The sequence below is a fragment of the Watersipora subatra genome, chromosome 11 (assembly GCF_963576615.1).
Source record: "Watersipora subatra chromosome 11, tzWatSuba1.1, whole genome shotgun sequence".
NCBI classification, from domain to species: Eukaryota; Metazoa; Bryozoa; class Gymnolaemata; order Cheilostomatida; family Watersiporidae; genus Watersipora; species Watersipora subatra.
The window spans coordinates 15,075,735-15,092,143 of NC_088718.1; the positions used below are offsets into that span (position 1 = coordinate 15,075,735).

The 16,409-nt window shown below is 33.9% G+C and overlaps 1 protein-coding gene across 1 annotated transcript; it reads right to left on the bottom strand.

The window, feature by feature from the left end:
* Positions 1–10,689: 10,689 nt before the first annotated feature.
* Positions 10,690–13,936, bottom strand: LOC137408578 (uncharacterized). The gene is made up of 3 exons (XM_068095160.1): positions 13,832–13,936; positions 11,785–11,907; positions 10,690–11,351 (listed from the first exon to the last, which is right to left on the bottom strand). The coding sequence occupies exons 1-3, from the start codon at positions 13,863–13,865 to the stop codon at positions 11,185–11,187; spliced, it is 324 nt and encodes a 107-aa protein (XP_067951261.1). The 5' UTR covers positions 13,866–13,936; the 3' UTR covers positions 10,690–11,184.
* Between the last annotated feature and the right edge of the window lie 2,473 nt (positions 13,937–16,409).

The window sequence follows — 16,409 nt, forward strand, 5'->3', positions numbered from 1 at the left end:
TTCTAGTAAATACGTATTGGAACCTGACTTTTCAGCAAATATTAGCCTAGCTACAAAACAGTTATATTTTTATTAAATGCATGTTAGAACCTAACTTTTCAGCAATTATTAGCCTGGCTACAAAACAGTTTTATTTCTGTTAAATACATGTTAGAACCTGACTTTTTCGCAATTATTAGCCCAGCTACAAAACAGTTATATTTCTATTAAATACATGTTAGAACCTGACTTTTTAGCAATTATTAGCCCAGCTACAAAACAGTTATATTTTTATTAAATGCATGTTAGAACGTAACTTTTCAGCAATTATTAGCCTGGCTACAAAACAGTTTTATTTCTGTTAAATACATGTTAGAACCTGACTTTTTCGCAATTATTAGCCCAGCTACAAAACAGTTTTATTTCTGTTAGATACATGTTAGAACCTGACTTTTTCGCAATTATTAGCCCAGCTACAAAACAGTTATATTTCTATTAAATACATATTGCAACCTGACTTTTTAGCAATTATTAGCCAAGCTACATAATAGTTATCTTATTTCAACTTCATGGACTTGAACAGCAAGTACTAGCCTGGCTACATAAAAGTTTTATGACTTCATACAAACTAAAGCTTAGAGTTATGAGAAAGTATTATCATTGTATGTTGTATGTAAAAGTTATACATTATTTAGATTTACATAGATTTACATACATTTACATAGCATCTCTCAACGAAATATAATATGCACCAAATAGAAAAACCGTTGAAAAAGTTGAATACACCAAGTTGCAAAATTGTATAAAGAAAAAGTACACACTGAGTACACACCGCCTTGATGCATATTCCACTAATGCAAACACACTGACTAGAAATACAGGATGGCTAAACTATATAAATGTATGCAACATAAAAATTAATAAAACAGTAGTTACTACTGGATCAGGGCATCAAATAACAAACAACAACAAACAATGTGTGAACAAACAATAAATTTTTGTTTTAAAACATATTAAAGATATGCCAGTTATCCGCATACATGTGTACATTGGAAAGTATAACAGGAAAACATATGTTTAGCTATGCGTAATGAATTTTTCCATACCATAATATGCTGGAGATGGCTTACTATTGTCATCTTCTGGAGTCAACTTTTTACACCATGACTCATAAGCTTTTGGTACAGCTGGACTCAATCTAATAAGTCGCCGACTAATGACCTGATAGTCAGAGCTACTCTCTTTAAGATAATATAAAATGGTCTCATTTATCATCTGAATACCATCATACATTCCAGATATATGCTCCTGTCGACAATGTTTGTAATCCTCGGCTGGAACTACATTAAATACACCATAACTAGTATAGTGTGTTTTATAGCGCTTCAGGTACTTGATTTTATAATACATAAGCTGAACATCTAGTGAGACAGCAGGAAATTCCACAGGGTTTCCTGTAAGCTCCTTGCCATTCCAGTTGGTAACTTCATGATCTTCTGTTGTCGTGAAACACTTCACTGCTCCTTCTCTGGTGGATTCTTCCTTGGCTATTACACAAATAAATAAATAAATAAATAAATAGAAAATGTTAGACTACTTGACAAAGTTTTGATCTAGTTAACCCTTTGCTTACGAAATCCATAAAAGCCCAGAATACGAGCATTGTCTCAGCGTACGGACCCCGAAAATCCTGAAATAATTTGGCCTTCGATAGACCTTTTTTTAAAATATGTTATTTATTAAAAAAACAGCATTAAAATTAGTAATTTGATCAATTTCCGTTGGCTTTTTAATACTGTTTTGAGGCTATAAATAATCCCTAATACGCATGTGCAAGCATTACACTTTGCAAAGATGTGATCTTTTATGGAAATCTATTCATCATGAGCGCACGCAGTTGTTCAAGCTCGACTAAAAAAGTTTGTTTAGAGGAAAACATCGACTGGTTTGGAAGTGAAGAAGAGGATATCAGGTCGGAAGAATGTGGGGAAGACGATGAAAGTGAAAAATAAAATCACAGGGTGAATTGGATTGCGAAAGTGAGAGTGAAACGGCCGGCAATGAAACCAGGAGTATTTACGGATTTCAAAGAAGAGCTGACTAAAAACCAAAAAAATTACATTTTGCTGACAGCTTGGCAGGAGTAAGTTCGAATTTTTAAACAGTAAGTATTTTTAATATTTAAAGCTTTTTATAACATTGGCCATTATAAATGTTATATTTAACGAAATGAATAAATATGGCCTCCAAAAACATGGCGATGCCTTGGAGCCTGTTGATGGTAAAGATATTTGGCAAGTTATTTATTTAGTTTTGCATGTAAGTATTTTCAAAAAGCCTACTCTGTTGTCTTACTGATTCACAATCCTTTATTATCTACGCTGATTTTTAATAAAATTAAAAATAGAAGCAAGTTTACTTTCTACTGTGCAGTTTGCTGACAATTTTGAACAGCTTGCTAGCAATAAATTTTTCAAGTTAGAAAATGTTTTGCCGTGATATGCAACCGGTTATATTCTGTTATGCTGCCTGGTAAATTCATATCTATAGATGAAAGCTTGCTGGCTTGGAAAGGATAACTTGGACAACCAGTTTCTTTGCAAACTCTTGCAAACATATGACACTGTGCAGATGCTTATCATAAACCATTTTCACAGAGTTATTGCTTCCAAAAATGTATTTGTTATCGATGTTTTATGATAGAAAGGTGGCATCTTTGACACATCACAATTTTCCCACGACCAAGCAAGAGTGAAACGATTGATTGGGAGAATTATGATAAATGCACATGTGCCCACAACTCCCGAAAAATTATCCGTTAACGGCCGTCACCAAACCCTTGCAACGAAATCCTATCAACAAATTTAACTATTTTTCAGTAAAGTCGTTCAAGTATAATTATGATACAAAACGCATATAAACCTATTTAAATATGTTACCAAGCCATTGAAAGGTTGACGCAAATACTTAAAACTAACCCATTTGATCGGATTATACATAAATAAACAGATTTATTAGGACGAAAATCGTCACAAAACGCCTGAAAAGCTTCGTTTAATAAAAGTTAAGACCGGAAATTGAAACGCCGAGCGACAGAGAATAGAACGATAAAGTCTTGCCACAAAACGCTTGAACAGCTTGGTTTATTAATAGTTTCGAACGTCCTACGAAACGCCAATAAAGCCGTGCGACAGATAGTAGAACTGTTTACTGTGTACTGTTTGTCTACTGTTTGAGGCGTAGACCGATTTACAGGTACGAAAATGTGGTACACAGTTTATCAGCCTACGTTTTTGTCCAATTACCGAAGGTTTTTCAAATTATCTAGAACATCAGCCAGATTTCTTTACATCTTATCTACAAGGTAGGGCGTTACTACAACGCCCTTTTATGACAAGAATATTTCTTTATTTCACTCCAGTTTGCATAAAACTTCCAGACGCGTAAATGCCAACGCTTGCTCTCTGTTACATATCGCTGTCAAAACCATTCTACATTCATCACAACACAACCAACTTTCAAACTGTATATTACACATCAGTTTGCCGTTTAACGTTTAATATCGCATTTCAGAGATATAATAAACATATTTCTTTATTGTTGACATTGTTGTTGTTAGTTAAATTACGTACAGTAGGTTATGTCTACAGCTTGAATTAATCCCACGACCAAGCAAGAGTGAAACGATTGATTGGGAGAATTATGATAAATGCACATGTGCCCACAACTCCCGAAAAATTATCCGTTAACGGCCGTCACCAAACCCTTGCAACGAAATCCTATCAACAAATTTAACTATTTTTCAGTAAAGTCGTTCAAGTATAATTATGATACAAAACGCATATAAACCTATTTAAATATGTTACCAAGCCATTGAAAGGTTGACGCAAATACTTAAAACTAACCCATTTGATCGGATTATACATAAATAAACAGATTTATTAGGACGAAAATCGTCACAAAACGCCTGAAAAGCTTCGTTTAATAAAAGTTAAGACCGGAAATTGAAACGCCGAGCGACAGAGAATAGAACGATAAAGTCTTGCCACAAAACGCTTGAACAGCTTGGTTTATTAATAGTTTCGAACGTCCTACGAAACGCCAATAAAGCCGTGCGACAGATAGTAGAACTGTTTACTGTGTACTGTTTGTCTACTGTTTGAGGCGTAGACCGATTTACAGGTACGAAAATGTGGTACACAGTTTATCAGCCTACGTTTTTGTCCAATTACCGAAGGTTTTTCAAATTATCTAGAACATCAGCCAGATTTCTTTACATCTTATCTACAAGGTAGGGCGTTACTACAACGCCCTTTTATGACAAGAATATTTCTTTATTTCACTCCAGTTTGCATAAAACTTCCAGACGCGTAAATGCCAACGCTTGCTCTCTGTTACATATCGCTGTCAAAACCATTCTACATTCATCACAACACAACCAACTTTCAAACTGTATATTACACATCAGTTTGCCGTTTAACGTTTAATATCGCATTTCAGAGATATAATAAACATATTTCTTTATTGTTGACATTGTTGTTGTTAGTTAAATTACGTACAGTAGGTTATGTCTACAGCTTGAATTAATATTTATTTTATTATTGTAAAACATAAGTTTGAGATAGTTAAATATTTATTTTATTAATATTTATTTCTGTTACATATCGTTGTCAAAACCGTTCTGCATTCAACACAACCAACTTTCAAACTGTATATTACAATATATTTTACTTGTAATATTGCATTTCAGAGCTATAATAAACATATTTCATTATTGCTGTTGTTAGTTAAATTACGTACAGTAGTTTAGGTCTACAGCTTGAATTAATATTTATTTTAACCAACAACCAACTTTCAAATTGTGTATTACACGGCAGCTTGTCATTTTACTTTTAATATTGCATTTCAATATAATAAGAGATTTAATAAACATATTTTATTATTGCTGTTGTTAGTTAAATTACGTACAGTAGGTTAGGTCTACGGCTTGAATTAATGTTTATTTTATTATTGTAAAACATAAGTTTGAGATAGTTAAATATTTATTTTATTAATATTTATTTATGTTACATATCGCTGTCAAAACCGTTCTACATTCAACACAACCAACTTTCAAACTGTATATTACAATATATTTTACTTTTAACATTGCATTTCAGATATATAATAAACATATTTGATTATTGCTGTTGTTAGTTAAATTACTTACAGTAATTTGGGTCTACAGCTTGAATTAATATTTATTTTAACCAACAAACAACTTTCAAATTGTATATTACACGGCAGCTTGCCATTTACTTTTAATATTGCATTTCAATATAATAAGAGATATAATAAACATATATCATTATTGCTGTTGTTATTTAAATTATGTACAGTAGTTTAGGTCTACAGCTTGAATTAATATTTATTTTATTATTGTAAAACATAAGTTTGAGATAGTTAATTATTTATTTTATTAATATTTATTTCTGTTACATTTCTGTTATTTCTGTTGCGTCTTTTTAGAGTCGTGCTCCCTCAAATTTATTTTATATCATCTCAAACGAGTCTCATTTACATTATACTCTGTCAATTCCTGCTGAGAACTACTTTTTCAACAACCAACAGTACCCTTTCTTTTTTCCATAATTACTTTGGTCGTGGGCTGTATGACAGTGGAATTTCTAGTGATAGAAATATTCCCAGACGAATAAATTTGCAGGGACGATTTGCTGGGAATAAATGGCTGCCTGTTGAGAAATTTCAAAGCTTTCAAATGCATATTCATTTATAGCTCTATTCCAATTTGCATGTAAGTTATAGCGAAGTTTAGGCGACATTATCAGGCCTCCATTTTTCGCTGGTCTTTTGGGTCATGCACTGAGAATTTTGAGTGGCGCTCCCGCAATGCATCGGAGCTCATAACTCCACTTTCAATGCTCTTTGACGACCAATTTCTTTTGCAAATTGTTGAGAACCTATGAATCGTCCAAGTATTATTTATACAACATTGTCAATTACTTTTATCAACTAGGAAAATACAATTGAAAATGGCGTATAAAAAAAATTAATAGCTTCAACAAATTGAGACTTTTGCTGGAAAGCATTTGCAAGCTATCTGCATAGAAAAAATATCAGCTTGTAAAGAAATTTCTCAGCTTTCTTATGGATATTAAGTTATGTAACTACTAGAATCATGATGTAAGTTACCGCAGCTTTTATGCAGTCGTGTCGAAGGCTCAAATCGCCCTAGTAATTGCCTCCGTACGCTGGTATTTTCCCGGCCGTAAGCGCGCCATAGCCAAAGGGTTAAGAACATGCATTAGATATATATAAAGCAGGTAATGTCTGTAGATACCAACACTATACTATTAAATTTTAAAGATATCAGAATAGTACTCTCATGCTCTAGATTGGTGAACACAGTAAAATAATTTTTATGTATTAACATGATACAAATATAAAACTTGTTAGCCTGTATGTGGCTTACATCTTCAACCTACCTGCTTCAATAGAGAGCTTGATATCCGTAAATGCTCAACCATCTTCCTAACATAAATAAAGACAACTGGTTAAAAACGAAATTCAATGCAAAAACGTTAAAAAGTTATTAGTTCAGGTTGAAAAAATTAAACCAAATAAGTGAGGAAGTATCTTAACATATATTTAAATACAAGATATACAAATGTGCTAAATCTGCTGGGAATAGTTATTGTTTCACATACCTTTATACTTGCCAATAATTCTTTATGGTATGTGGAAGGATTTAAAGACATATCACCATCTTTTCTATTTTCTAGCTCAAACGATTCAGCATATCGTGGCGCGTGCTGAAAATATTAATAACATTATAAAAATAGAGATTCTTAGAATTATTCTTTAAAAAGTTTACAACAACAAAAAGTGTGCCGAATATCTAGAAAGTTCAAGATTATTGCATAACCCCCTACAAGGAATCACACTAATTTTGTTGAAAAAACATTGTGGTTAACAGGGAAAATTGACAGAATAGGACTGGGTTCCCTAGTAATAGTTAAAGGTTGACTTGCAACAAAATTCACATTACCGTTATTTGATATGAAAAGATTCACCATGTCTTCCTCTGTTGTGTTGTAGGTGCAAAATGTGTAGAAATGTGATTACAAGCTCTTCAAAGCTCAAAAACGAACAGAAAATCGCAGCCACACGAGACTGCCGTAGTTTGGATTCCCTTTCCAAAACGGCTCAAATGTGATGTTGTTGTGAGAGATGGTTTCTGTTTACACTTTCTTGCAACCTTATTCGTCAAAATATTTTTACAAATATACTTCACGCATTCAATAAAACTATGTCTATTGATCTTATGTGTCTATTTTATCGTCATCGTAATGCTGTCACTTTTAGCACTGATATCTTATAACTTACCGTAAAAAATCGTTAAACTTTTTAACCTTATCTCAAATGAGTACATATCATTGTCTGATAATCATGACGAGCCAGTTGGTCACCTGTGATAATCGAAAAGTGTTGCAAAAAATATTTGCGAAGTATTGGGTCACATGATCAGATTATGACTTGACGATTGAATAATGCCGAAACAAAACTGTGAAGTAGCGAGCATCTATATTTGATACGGGGTCTTCAGTAAAACCCAAAGTGTTTGTCATAAACTAGTACTATGATAAGTTTTATATTGAGCTTTGTATTGGCCTTTCAATTCACGTGAGAATATACGTAACAAGACGATAACCAAATTTCGTGGTTACGCCATCGAAATAAGGAGATTCCAATCTACGGCGGCTTTTCGTTTTTGAGCTTTTAAGAGCTTGTAATCACATTTCCACATATTTGACACTTACAACACAATAGAGTAAGACATGGTGAATCTTTTGATACCAAATAACTGTAATGTGAATTTTGTTGCAAGTCAACTTTTAATGTGTAGATAAATAATCCAACTAGACGTTTCCTACTGATAATTGTTGAAGTCTTGAGACCTCTACGAATGACGGTGTCACTCACCTTGATAACATACAGCCCACAGCTTACACAATCTTTCTGTTGCATAGCCCCATCTCACTATCTGTCGCAGCATAATCAGCAAACCTGTCATCAACAGAAATAAGCTTCCTGCAAATATTGTTGCTAACAGTGAGTTTTTGGATTAAACCATTTATGCTAGAATGCAAAGGCAATAACTGTTGCTTTTTGTAAGATTTACCGACAAACCTAGTTAAGTATTTCATGCTTACCTTTTTCAATGGTCTGTTGTCTTTTGTAAGAAAAAGAGTTCATTTAATGAATTTTCTTAAGTTTCCTATCTACCAGCTGCAAACAGAGTACCATATACAACTTGTATATTAAGCTATGCAAGCTAATGCAAGTTGCATGTTATAGATGCACGCAGAGCAAGTATTCCCGTGACTACAAAACAGTTATCTTACTCAAGTTACACGCTATAGAAAAGAAGTGCTGTTTTAAATTTTTAAAACAATTATAATAGCTATGCAGAGCCATGCAGCAGGAATTGTTCTCAAAATTAATATCATGACATAGTCTTTTAGTATAAAAGTGCAGCATAAGAATACTAACCATGAGGGAATAGTGACTTCGCTCAGAATCATGTCTTGGTACTATAACAATGTCAGCAGGCTGGTCTAATGCGTTACTGAGACTATCATGGATTAGTAGAGCATGAAACTGAAAATAAACATTTGATAAAGATAAAAAAGTTAATGAATAATACAATGTGGCAAGATCTTTTTTGCTTCGTTAAGTGTTGCATAATAAGTTTATAAAATATATATTTTGTTGATGTAACAAAAATTATGATAAAATTAATCCCATGATGAACTTTTACTGCTGATTAAATGAAATAGAGATATTTTGGCAGCATCACGTCACATCAACTTTAGATCACAACCCCAAAAAGACATACCTTGATTGTTGATTTCGACTTGGAAATCGCCAGTTTTATGCCAACATCTACCACCTGAAATAAGTAAAATAAAATCTAAAACTTAGTCCAATATTTCGAAGGAAAATTACAATTAGAAATTTAACAGACTGCACTAGAAGACACTGTTGCAACACAAACTGTCATCAAGAACATACATGTAGTTGCTTCTAAAACATCTGTCTATGATCTATTTTAGCAAAGTAACATTTTATTAAGAGCAGTAAACCTTTTTGGTATTTTTTTCAATGTATTGTTTTTATCACTCTTTTATATATATATACCTTATATTTCTAGTATCTAGAATAAATCTCTGCATTTTTAGCACCAGCAAAACACCAGTAACCATTCTTTAATGCCAGTAACCATTCTTAATTTTCAAGAAGAAGAGTTTTGACTGCAAGCATGCAGCACGATGCTGGCCCCACGATGCCGCTTGCTTTAGAAATGCAAAAAAACAAATAGTGCCCGCTAGAGCAGGACGTTTAACACTGATGTCAAAGGTTTCTTTTAAAGGCTATACAAAACTATTTTCTTACGTCCATGGTACTACTGATTGCATATAATCACCAACACAGTTACACATTTTTCAAACCGAGTTAGGAACTGCGAGCTAGAAACTCACAAATCGTTATCTTTTTTAGATCTGACCTTGCAGTAGCTGTTTCCAGTGTCATCTTGCAGTAGCTGTTTCCAGTGTCATCTTGCAGTAGCTGTTTTCAGTGTCATCTTGCAGTAGCTGTTTCCACTGTCATCTTGCAGTAACTGTTTCCAGTGTCATCCTGCAGTAGCTGTTTCCAGTGTCATCTTGCAGTAGCTGTTTCCAGTGTCATCTTGCAGTAGCTGTTTCCAGTGTCATCTTGCAGTAGCTGTTTCCAGTGTCATCTTGCAGTACCTGTTTCCAGTGTCATTTTGGAGTAGCTGTTTCCAGTGTCATTTTGAAATTACGCTGTTTTGTCTATTTATCTGAACTTAGATTGTTCTATTATAGGACTTCGATCTCTCAAATGTCAATGTAGCCTTAACCTATAATGTTGTCCGCTACTAGTAGCGCATTTAGCCTGTGCTCCACAACTTAACCTTCAACTTATAGCCTAATATTTGCGTATGACTTGATTATCCAAAGTTTTTTATCTTTTAAATTTTTCCACAAAGTACAATTTGATCTTGTGATGAAATTAATTTTTCGTTAAAAGGCTTACTTGAATGTATTACTGTTGAACTAGGTGTTGCCACATAATGGTGCCGCTACGTAATGGTGTTGCTACATAACGGCCATTTTACTATCTCCAATATTGGTGAGCGTCTCATAGAATTGTTTTTTAGAGTTGATATAATTCTATGAATGCTGGTAAAACACTTAGTTTTAGACTGTATGCAAAGTATTGGTAAAACATGACAGTTGAAATGGCACATGGTCTGTAATCTACCAAAAATACATCTATGGCTCTTGAACAAAATTCTATTTCTTGCATGACGTTATTTCCTAGCTTTGCTCAAACAAGCAGTGACTCAAACATACAGTAAACATGGCTACGCTGAATTTTCCCGGAACCAAATGCGCAAATAGGGAGTTGCCTACTCATTAATAATTATTTCTACAACTTTCTTTAATAATGAGCAGCCGATCCAGACTGACAACGATTAACCTGATAATGGCTCACAATGACGACAAAAAAGGCAAGATCTACTTTTATTCATCTTGAAAGAGAAAATAATTCTGAGAAAATGTTATATTTCAAATAATTTGACAAACTGTAAAGGAATTGGCCGGCCTTTACTTTGCACGATCTAGACTATTTCATACAGAAATAAATTGAGCGTGGTTTCGTTCAATATTTTATTAGAGAAGGAAATCTACTAGCCAAGGAGCGTACAGCCATTTGCTTTACTGCCCAACTAAGTTAGCGCGCTTCTTTATATATAATAGCATCACCCGTTCCGGCTAACGGCAAACGGTAAGAATACCGGATAACAAGGTGAATAAACAGGATCGCTAGTGAGTTGGTATGACAACAAGTGACGATAAGTGATAGCATAACGAGTAAAAAACGATATAATAAAAAGCACATACAATAAAATAAGACAACAACATGAGTTACAAGTGACAGCACAACGAGTAAAAAATGATAAAATAAAAAGGACAACACATACAATAAAATAAGAAATGTAACATCATGGCTCGGCGTCCACCACAAATCTTATTTATTCAAAGATTTATTCAAAAGTCTACAAAATAGAAAGCAGAACAACTTTAGTAAAAACAGAAAAGGTATCTTTGTAAGCATCTAGTTGAAAAGCTTGGCAGCGATGAGTGGTGCTAGGAGAGCGAGGAAGGAAACTGCGGAGGTTGAGGCGCTGTTGCAGTTGTCTCCTTCACAGTAGCATGTCGTTGTCTTGACACCAAGAAGGCTAGTGCAGCCTTTTTTACTGGACCGACCACAGCTTCTTCCAACTGCAATCATAATAGTTTTATATTTTTAATAGCAATAACGATAATGCTAAGGATGATACTAATTATTACAATAGGAGTAGTGGCCGTCTGTTTGTCTGTCCATCTGTCCGCATCCACTGTTGGAGGCTGGGAAAATATTCCTTTGCACAGGATTTGAACTCTTGATTTTCAGGATGATGGATCAACACCCTAATATTTGCATCCATGAAACACTAATATTTTTGATTCCGTGGAAACATTAAAAATGCTTCACATTTTTAGGGCAGCTTCTTTTGATTGAAAAGCATTCCTTGCTTGCATCTTATCAATAAAACTTATTTTAAAATGAATAATGGTTGTTCATTTTCAAAATTACTCATTTGTGTACACGTATAGATCTGTAAACAGAGTTTTAAAATATAACCTTAAAAATAGATTTAAAGAGTTGTCTTACCAACGCCATTGAGATCTATTTTGGTGCATCCAGTAATATCGTTCCCGCAGTCAAATTCTCCAGACGGCTCAGAGCAGTCAGCGCAAACGTAGCAAGTGACAGCCTCGGAATATGTCACCATAGCTGAACAGGAAATATAATACATACTATTACATATTATACATTGCTATATAATACTACATATTATAACATTTAATATGACTAGAAATTCCCCTGTCATACAGCCCACGACCAAAGTGATATTGGAAAAAAGATAGGGTACTGATGGTTGAGAAATGCAATATTAGCAGTCAAATGGCACTGCAGTGCTATAAGATAACTGCAATGGTAGCTGCAATGGTAGCTGTAGTGTACTGGGTGTGAGTGTTATTATGTACAACAAACAGCAATAATGAAAGGAAAGGACTATATGTTTATATCTCTCCCCTGCAATAGGAGAAATGCAATATTAGAAGCAAAATGCACTGATATTATTAAAATAACCAATATTATTAATATAGTAATACAGTAATAATAGAGAACCAATGCACAATTTTGTTTACATTTCAAAATGCCATAGCTAACAATATCAACAAGTTGTGATATTTATATAGATTTTTAGAAAATCTATTTAAAAAAACTATTTAGAAAAAATAATAACAGTAACATATTGCCCATCATCGATGTTGTTAGTGTGACTATAACACTTCAATAGTCATCCAAACTTAGAACTAAATATTGTAATAATCTCATAAGAATCGTTAGAAAAAAATATCGTCATTTCCATTACTTTCACTGCGTTGGACATCAGATAGAATACCAAAGTACTCAAAAGTGTCTAAAATGTCAGTTACTTTGAAATCAGCAAAAAAGAAATGATTATATTTCAGTACTTCTACGTTAATTACAGAAACCTTCGGCAATTTAACAATGCTATAGACTGGTGAAATGTGCACGTTATTTTTTCATGAAATGCGCACGACTTAATGGTTCTATTCCCTGTCGCTCAGCGTTTCAATTTCCAGTCTTAATTTTGATAAAAGTAAGGCTTGGCAAGTTTTAATAACGATTTTCAGCCAAATTAATCTGTCGATTTGTGTATAATCCGTTCAGATGGGTAAGTTTTAAAATACTGTAGACACTTCAAAGACTTGGTAATATATTTAAATAGGTTTATATGTGTTTTGTATTGTTGTTATACTTAAACGACTCCACAGAAAAATGGTTAAATTTGTTGATGAGATTTTGGTACAAGGGTTTGCGACGTTGTTGATGAGTACTTTTCGTGAGTTGTGTGCACATGTATTCATCATAAAACTCTCAAACATTCGCTCCGCACGTTTGGTCATGGGATAATATAGTATACATTATCATATAATAATATAAAACAATATATAATATAATAATATATCATACAACGTCAAACCAATAATTTGTGTTGTAATTGTGTCAAAGGATAAATGTAGCCTACATTTTAAATGCTATCATTGTATGTATAAAAAATCTATAGTTAAAATTAAGTTAATTTTTCCAGTTTAGTTTATTTTTTACATTTAGTTGTTTACATAGATTTATTATATTTCAATATTATAATCTTGTGATCTATAGAACCGCTTAAGTGACTTACAGTTTATTCATATGAGAATATTTGCTTTGATACAAGATGGTTTCAATAAACAAAACATCTCTCTGAAAGAATGAGCTTGGTACATAAAAATTTAACTGCATTGTCTAATATGTGGCTTTTGCTGTGAAAAAAGGCCAAATTTATATAGAAGTGTTTGTTTCTAAGCTACACCAAATTTTTGATCAGCATCTAAAGAGTTGTATTCTCAGCAACAGAGTGATGTGCATAGAGTGATGCAAATGTATCTCTATTGTCTCGTTTTAGTTACTGACATTTTATGACAATAAAATAAACAAACGCAGTTTTAGGAAAATATGTTCAACTATCTGATACTCAATATTCTTATTGATGCTCTTGTCATTCAACTACTGTTGACAAGATTTCTTTACAGAGAGTTAAAGATATCGAAAATGATTAGCATAAAAAAGATTATTACTTTACCTGCAACAGTAAAAAAAGCTAGAACTGCCTTCATGCTGAAATGCTTTGTTTGCAAAAACGTATTAGCAGAACAATAAGGAGAATGATGGGCTGTGAAGTGACCAGCCGCTTATATTTGACTAGAGCTGGCACGGGGGCTTATCCGGTCTTTCCCAGTCGGGTCAGAGGTTCTCGGGTAGGGCCACTCGACCCTCGGGTCTTCCTATACAAAGACACGAGTACTGTAGATTTATGGCTAAATGAGAGCGATTGTATATCGCTTTTTATGTGCGATTGAAATAGAGTGGCGCTTAGTGCTAGCGCAGAAGGACCAGGCGAAATAAAACAAGGTGAGTCGCGACTATATTTTTACGTCTGCTACAATCGTCTTTGGACTATAGGTTTCGCAGCGTTCTCAGGAAGAAATAATCAACTCGTAGGCGGTCTGAGAGTTCATGGAGAAGCCAGTCACGAAAGGGAAAGACCGAGTTATTTGTACAATATGCGAAAGCAAGTTGAGCTGCAAAGAAGAGTTCACCTCAAGTCCTCAATACTATCGAGGCATTTACAACGAAGGCGTCCTGAGGAACTTGAAAGCGCGTCTTCAATCCGGCAAATTTATTTTATTTTAGTTTCTTTCACTAATACCAGAAGTTTTAGGGAAGTGTTGCATTTTTGCTTTCCACTACGCTGAGTTATTCTGATTCTGATTCTGATTAAAAAGAGTCTCGAGACCTCAAAAGGAGGAAGTGGAGACCGTTTGCATAGATTGTATAAGAATAAAAATTTATCTATTTGAACAAGTGAATTTAAAACATCAATTAATAAAACTTTCCTGTTCTAATGATCTCCCAATCTAATATCCCGAGAAGTTCGTGGAATGAAGCTGTTAAAATATGTGTTTGTGTTGCAGGCGATTGCCTTTGGAGCGTTAGACCGAGATGATCTGGTGTCATACTGGTGTGGTTGGGACATTAAAAAATTAAAACTTTCAATTAGCGCTGAGTGTGTGCTATTAGATAAAATGTTTATTAAAAGGTTGAGTCTTGCTCGTTTTCTTCTGATCTCTAAAACTTCGATAGTTGTGATTGTTCTAAAACTTCGATTGTTTTATCTATTTTTATTCTTGTAAAGTATTTCTTAACTAATCACTTTTTGTTGATTGTAATAGCAGAATTGAAAATAAAATCTCTAGTAAAAATACTCTAGCCAAAGTCATGTCATTAATCTATCACCCATTGAATAGCATTGATCCACCAATGTCTAGCCATAAATTGTAGATTGCATCTATAAACCAAGCCACAAAAAATAATGATTGGTGTGATAATGGGTTCTTTGATCTTAGGTTATTGACGTCACAACATTAGGCTGTAATAGAACTATCTCTCAACCCTTAAATGAATAAAAAAAATTGCGTCTGCTGACCCAGCCCGACTCGATCTTGCCCATCATTGCTGACCCTGAGTCTAGCCCGACCCTGCATTTCTTGGTCTCGTTCCAGCTCTACAATTGACCGTGGGTGGAGTTATGTGATATTCTTAAGATAGAAATGACTCATTTTATTCTCCGCCCCCTCCTCCGAACGGACCAATCTCACGACATATTCTGCTCTTTTATTCCAAAAACTGTTAACTATTTTTGCACTTTGTTTATAACAAACCAACCAGAGTAACCAGGCAACGGCGTTGCCATGGTATAAAATCAAAAGCTGTCTAGCTTCTAAGAGATCATATCTATTTTTGGAAAACAAGGTGTTAACTTAATAATGTCACATTCCGTCATGATACCAGATCAAAGGGAGCAAAGAAAACATGGAATTTTTTGATATTTTCATTCTCGAGGAAACAAGATGTACCCAAACTAATACATTAATTATTTTACCTCAACTTGAAATAAGTGAGAGTTTTAACGACAAACAAACACAATTTGAAATCAACTATTGAGATTGTTGTATTGTAAGATTTGCTAGGCTCAGGCTATATTGGTATCTGAGTTCAAAGCAATACAGGTGGTCTCGGCAATTACAGTGAAGGAATGAAGCTGGTGGATAAAGCTGGTGGGTAAAGCTAGCAGATTAGGTAGTATTAAGGCGTATTGGGAGTATATAAGGAAGTGAAAGGAAAGACAGATTTTTTTCTCTTTCTTTGCTTCAGTTCACATAAGTTTGTTTATTTATACAGCAGGTATAATCAGGAAAAGATCCATTTTCGAAAACTTTATTGTAAGAAGTATTTTTCGCCATTTGATGTTCGTAAAAACAGAATTTTTGGATGTTCAACCCTTCAACGCCCTACATACAACATTTCATAAGCCTACATACAAAATTTCATAAGCCTACATACAACATTTCATAAGCCTACATAAAACACTCCATAAACCTACATACAACATTCCATAAGCCTACATACAACATTTCATAAACCTACATGCAACATTTCATAAGCCCGCATACAACATTTCTTAAGCCTACAAACAACATTCCAGGTCTACATACAACATTTCACAAGCTTACATAAAACACTCCACAAACCTACATACAACATTCCGTAAGCCTACATACAACATTCCATAAGCCTGAATACAACATTTCATAAGCCTA

Coding starts and splice junctions, on each gene's coding strand:
- LOC137408578 (XM_068095160.1), bottom strand. CDS start 13,865: ATGAAGGCAGTTCTAGCTTTTTTTACTGTTGCAG. Junction 11,908..13,831: donor AGCTTTTTTTACTGTTGCAG/GTAAAGTAATAA, acceptor TTTCCTGTTCAG/CTATGGTGACATATTCCGAG. Junction 11,352..11,784: donor AATAGATCTCAATGGCGTTG/GTAAGACAACTC, acceptor TTATGATTGCAG/TTGGAAGAAGCTGTGGTCGG.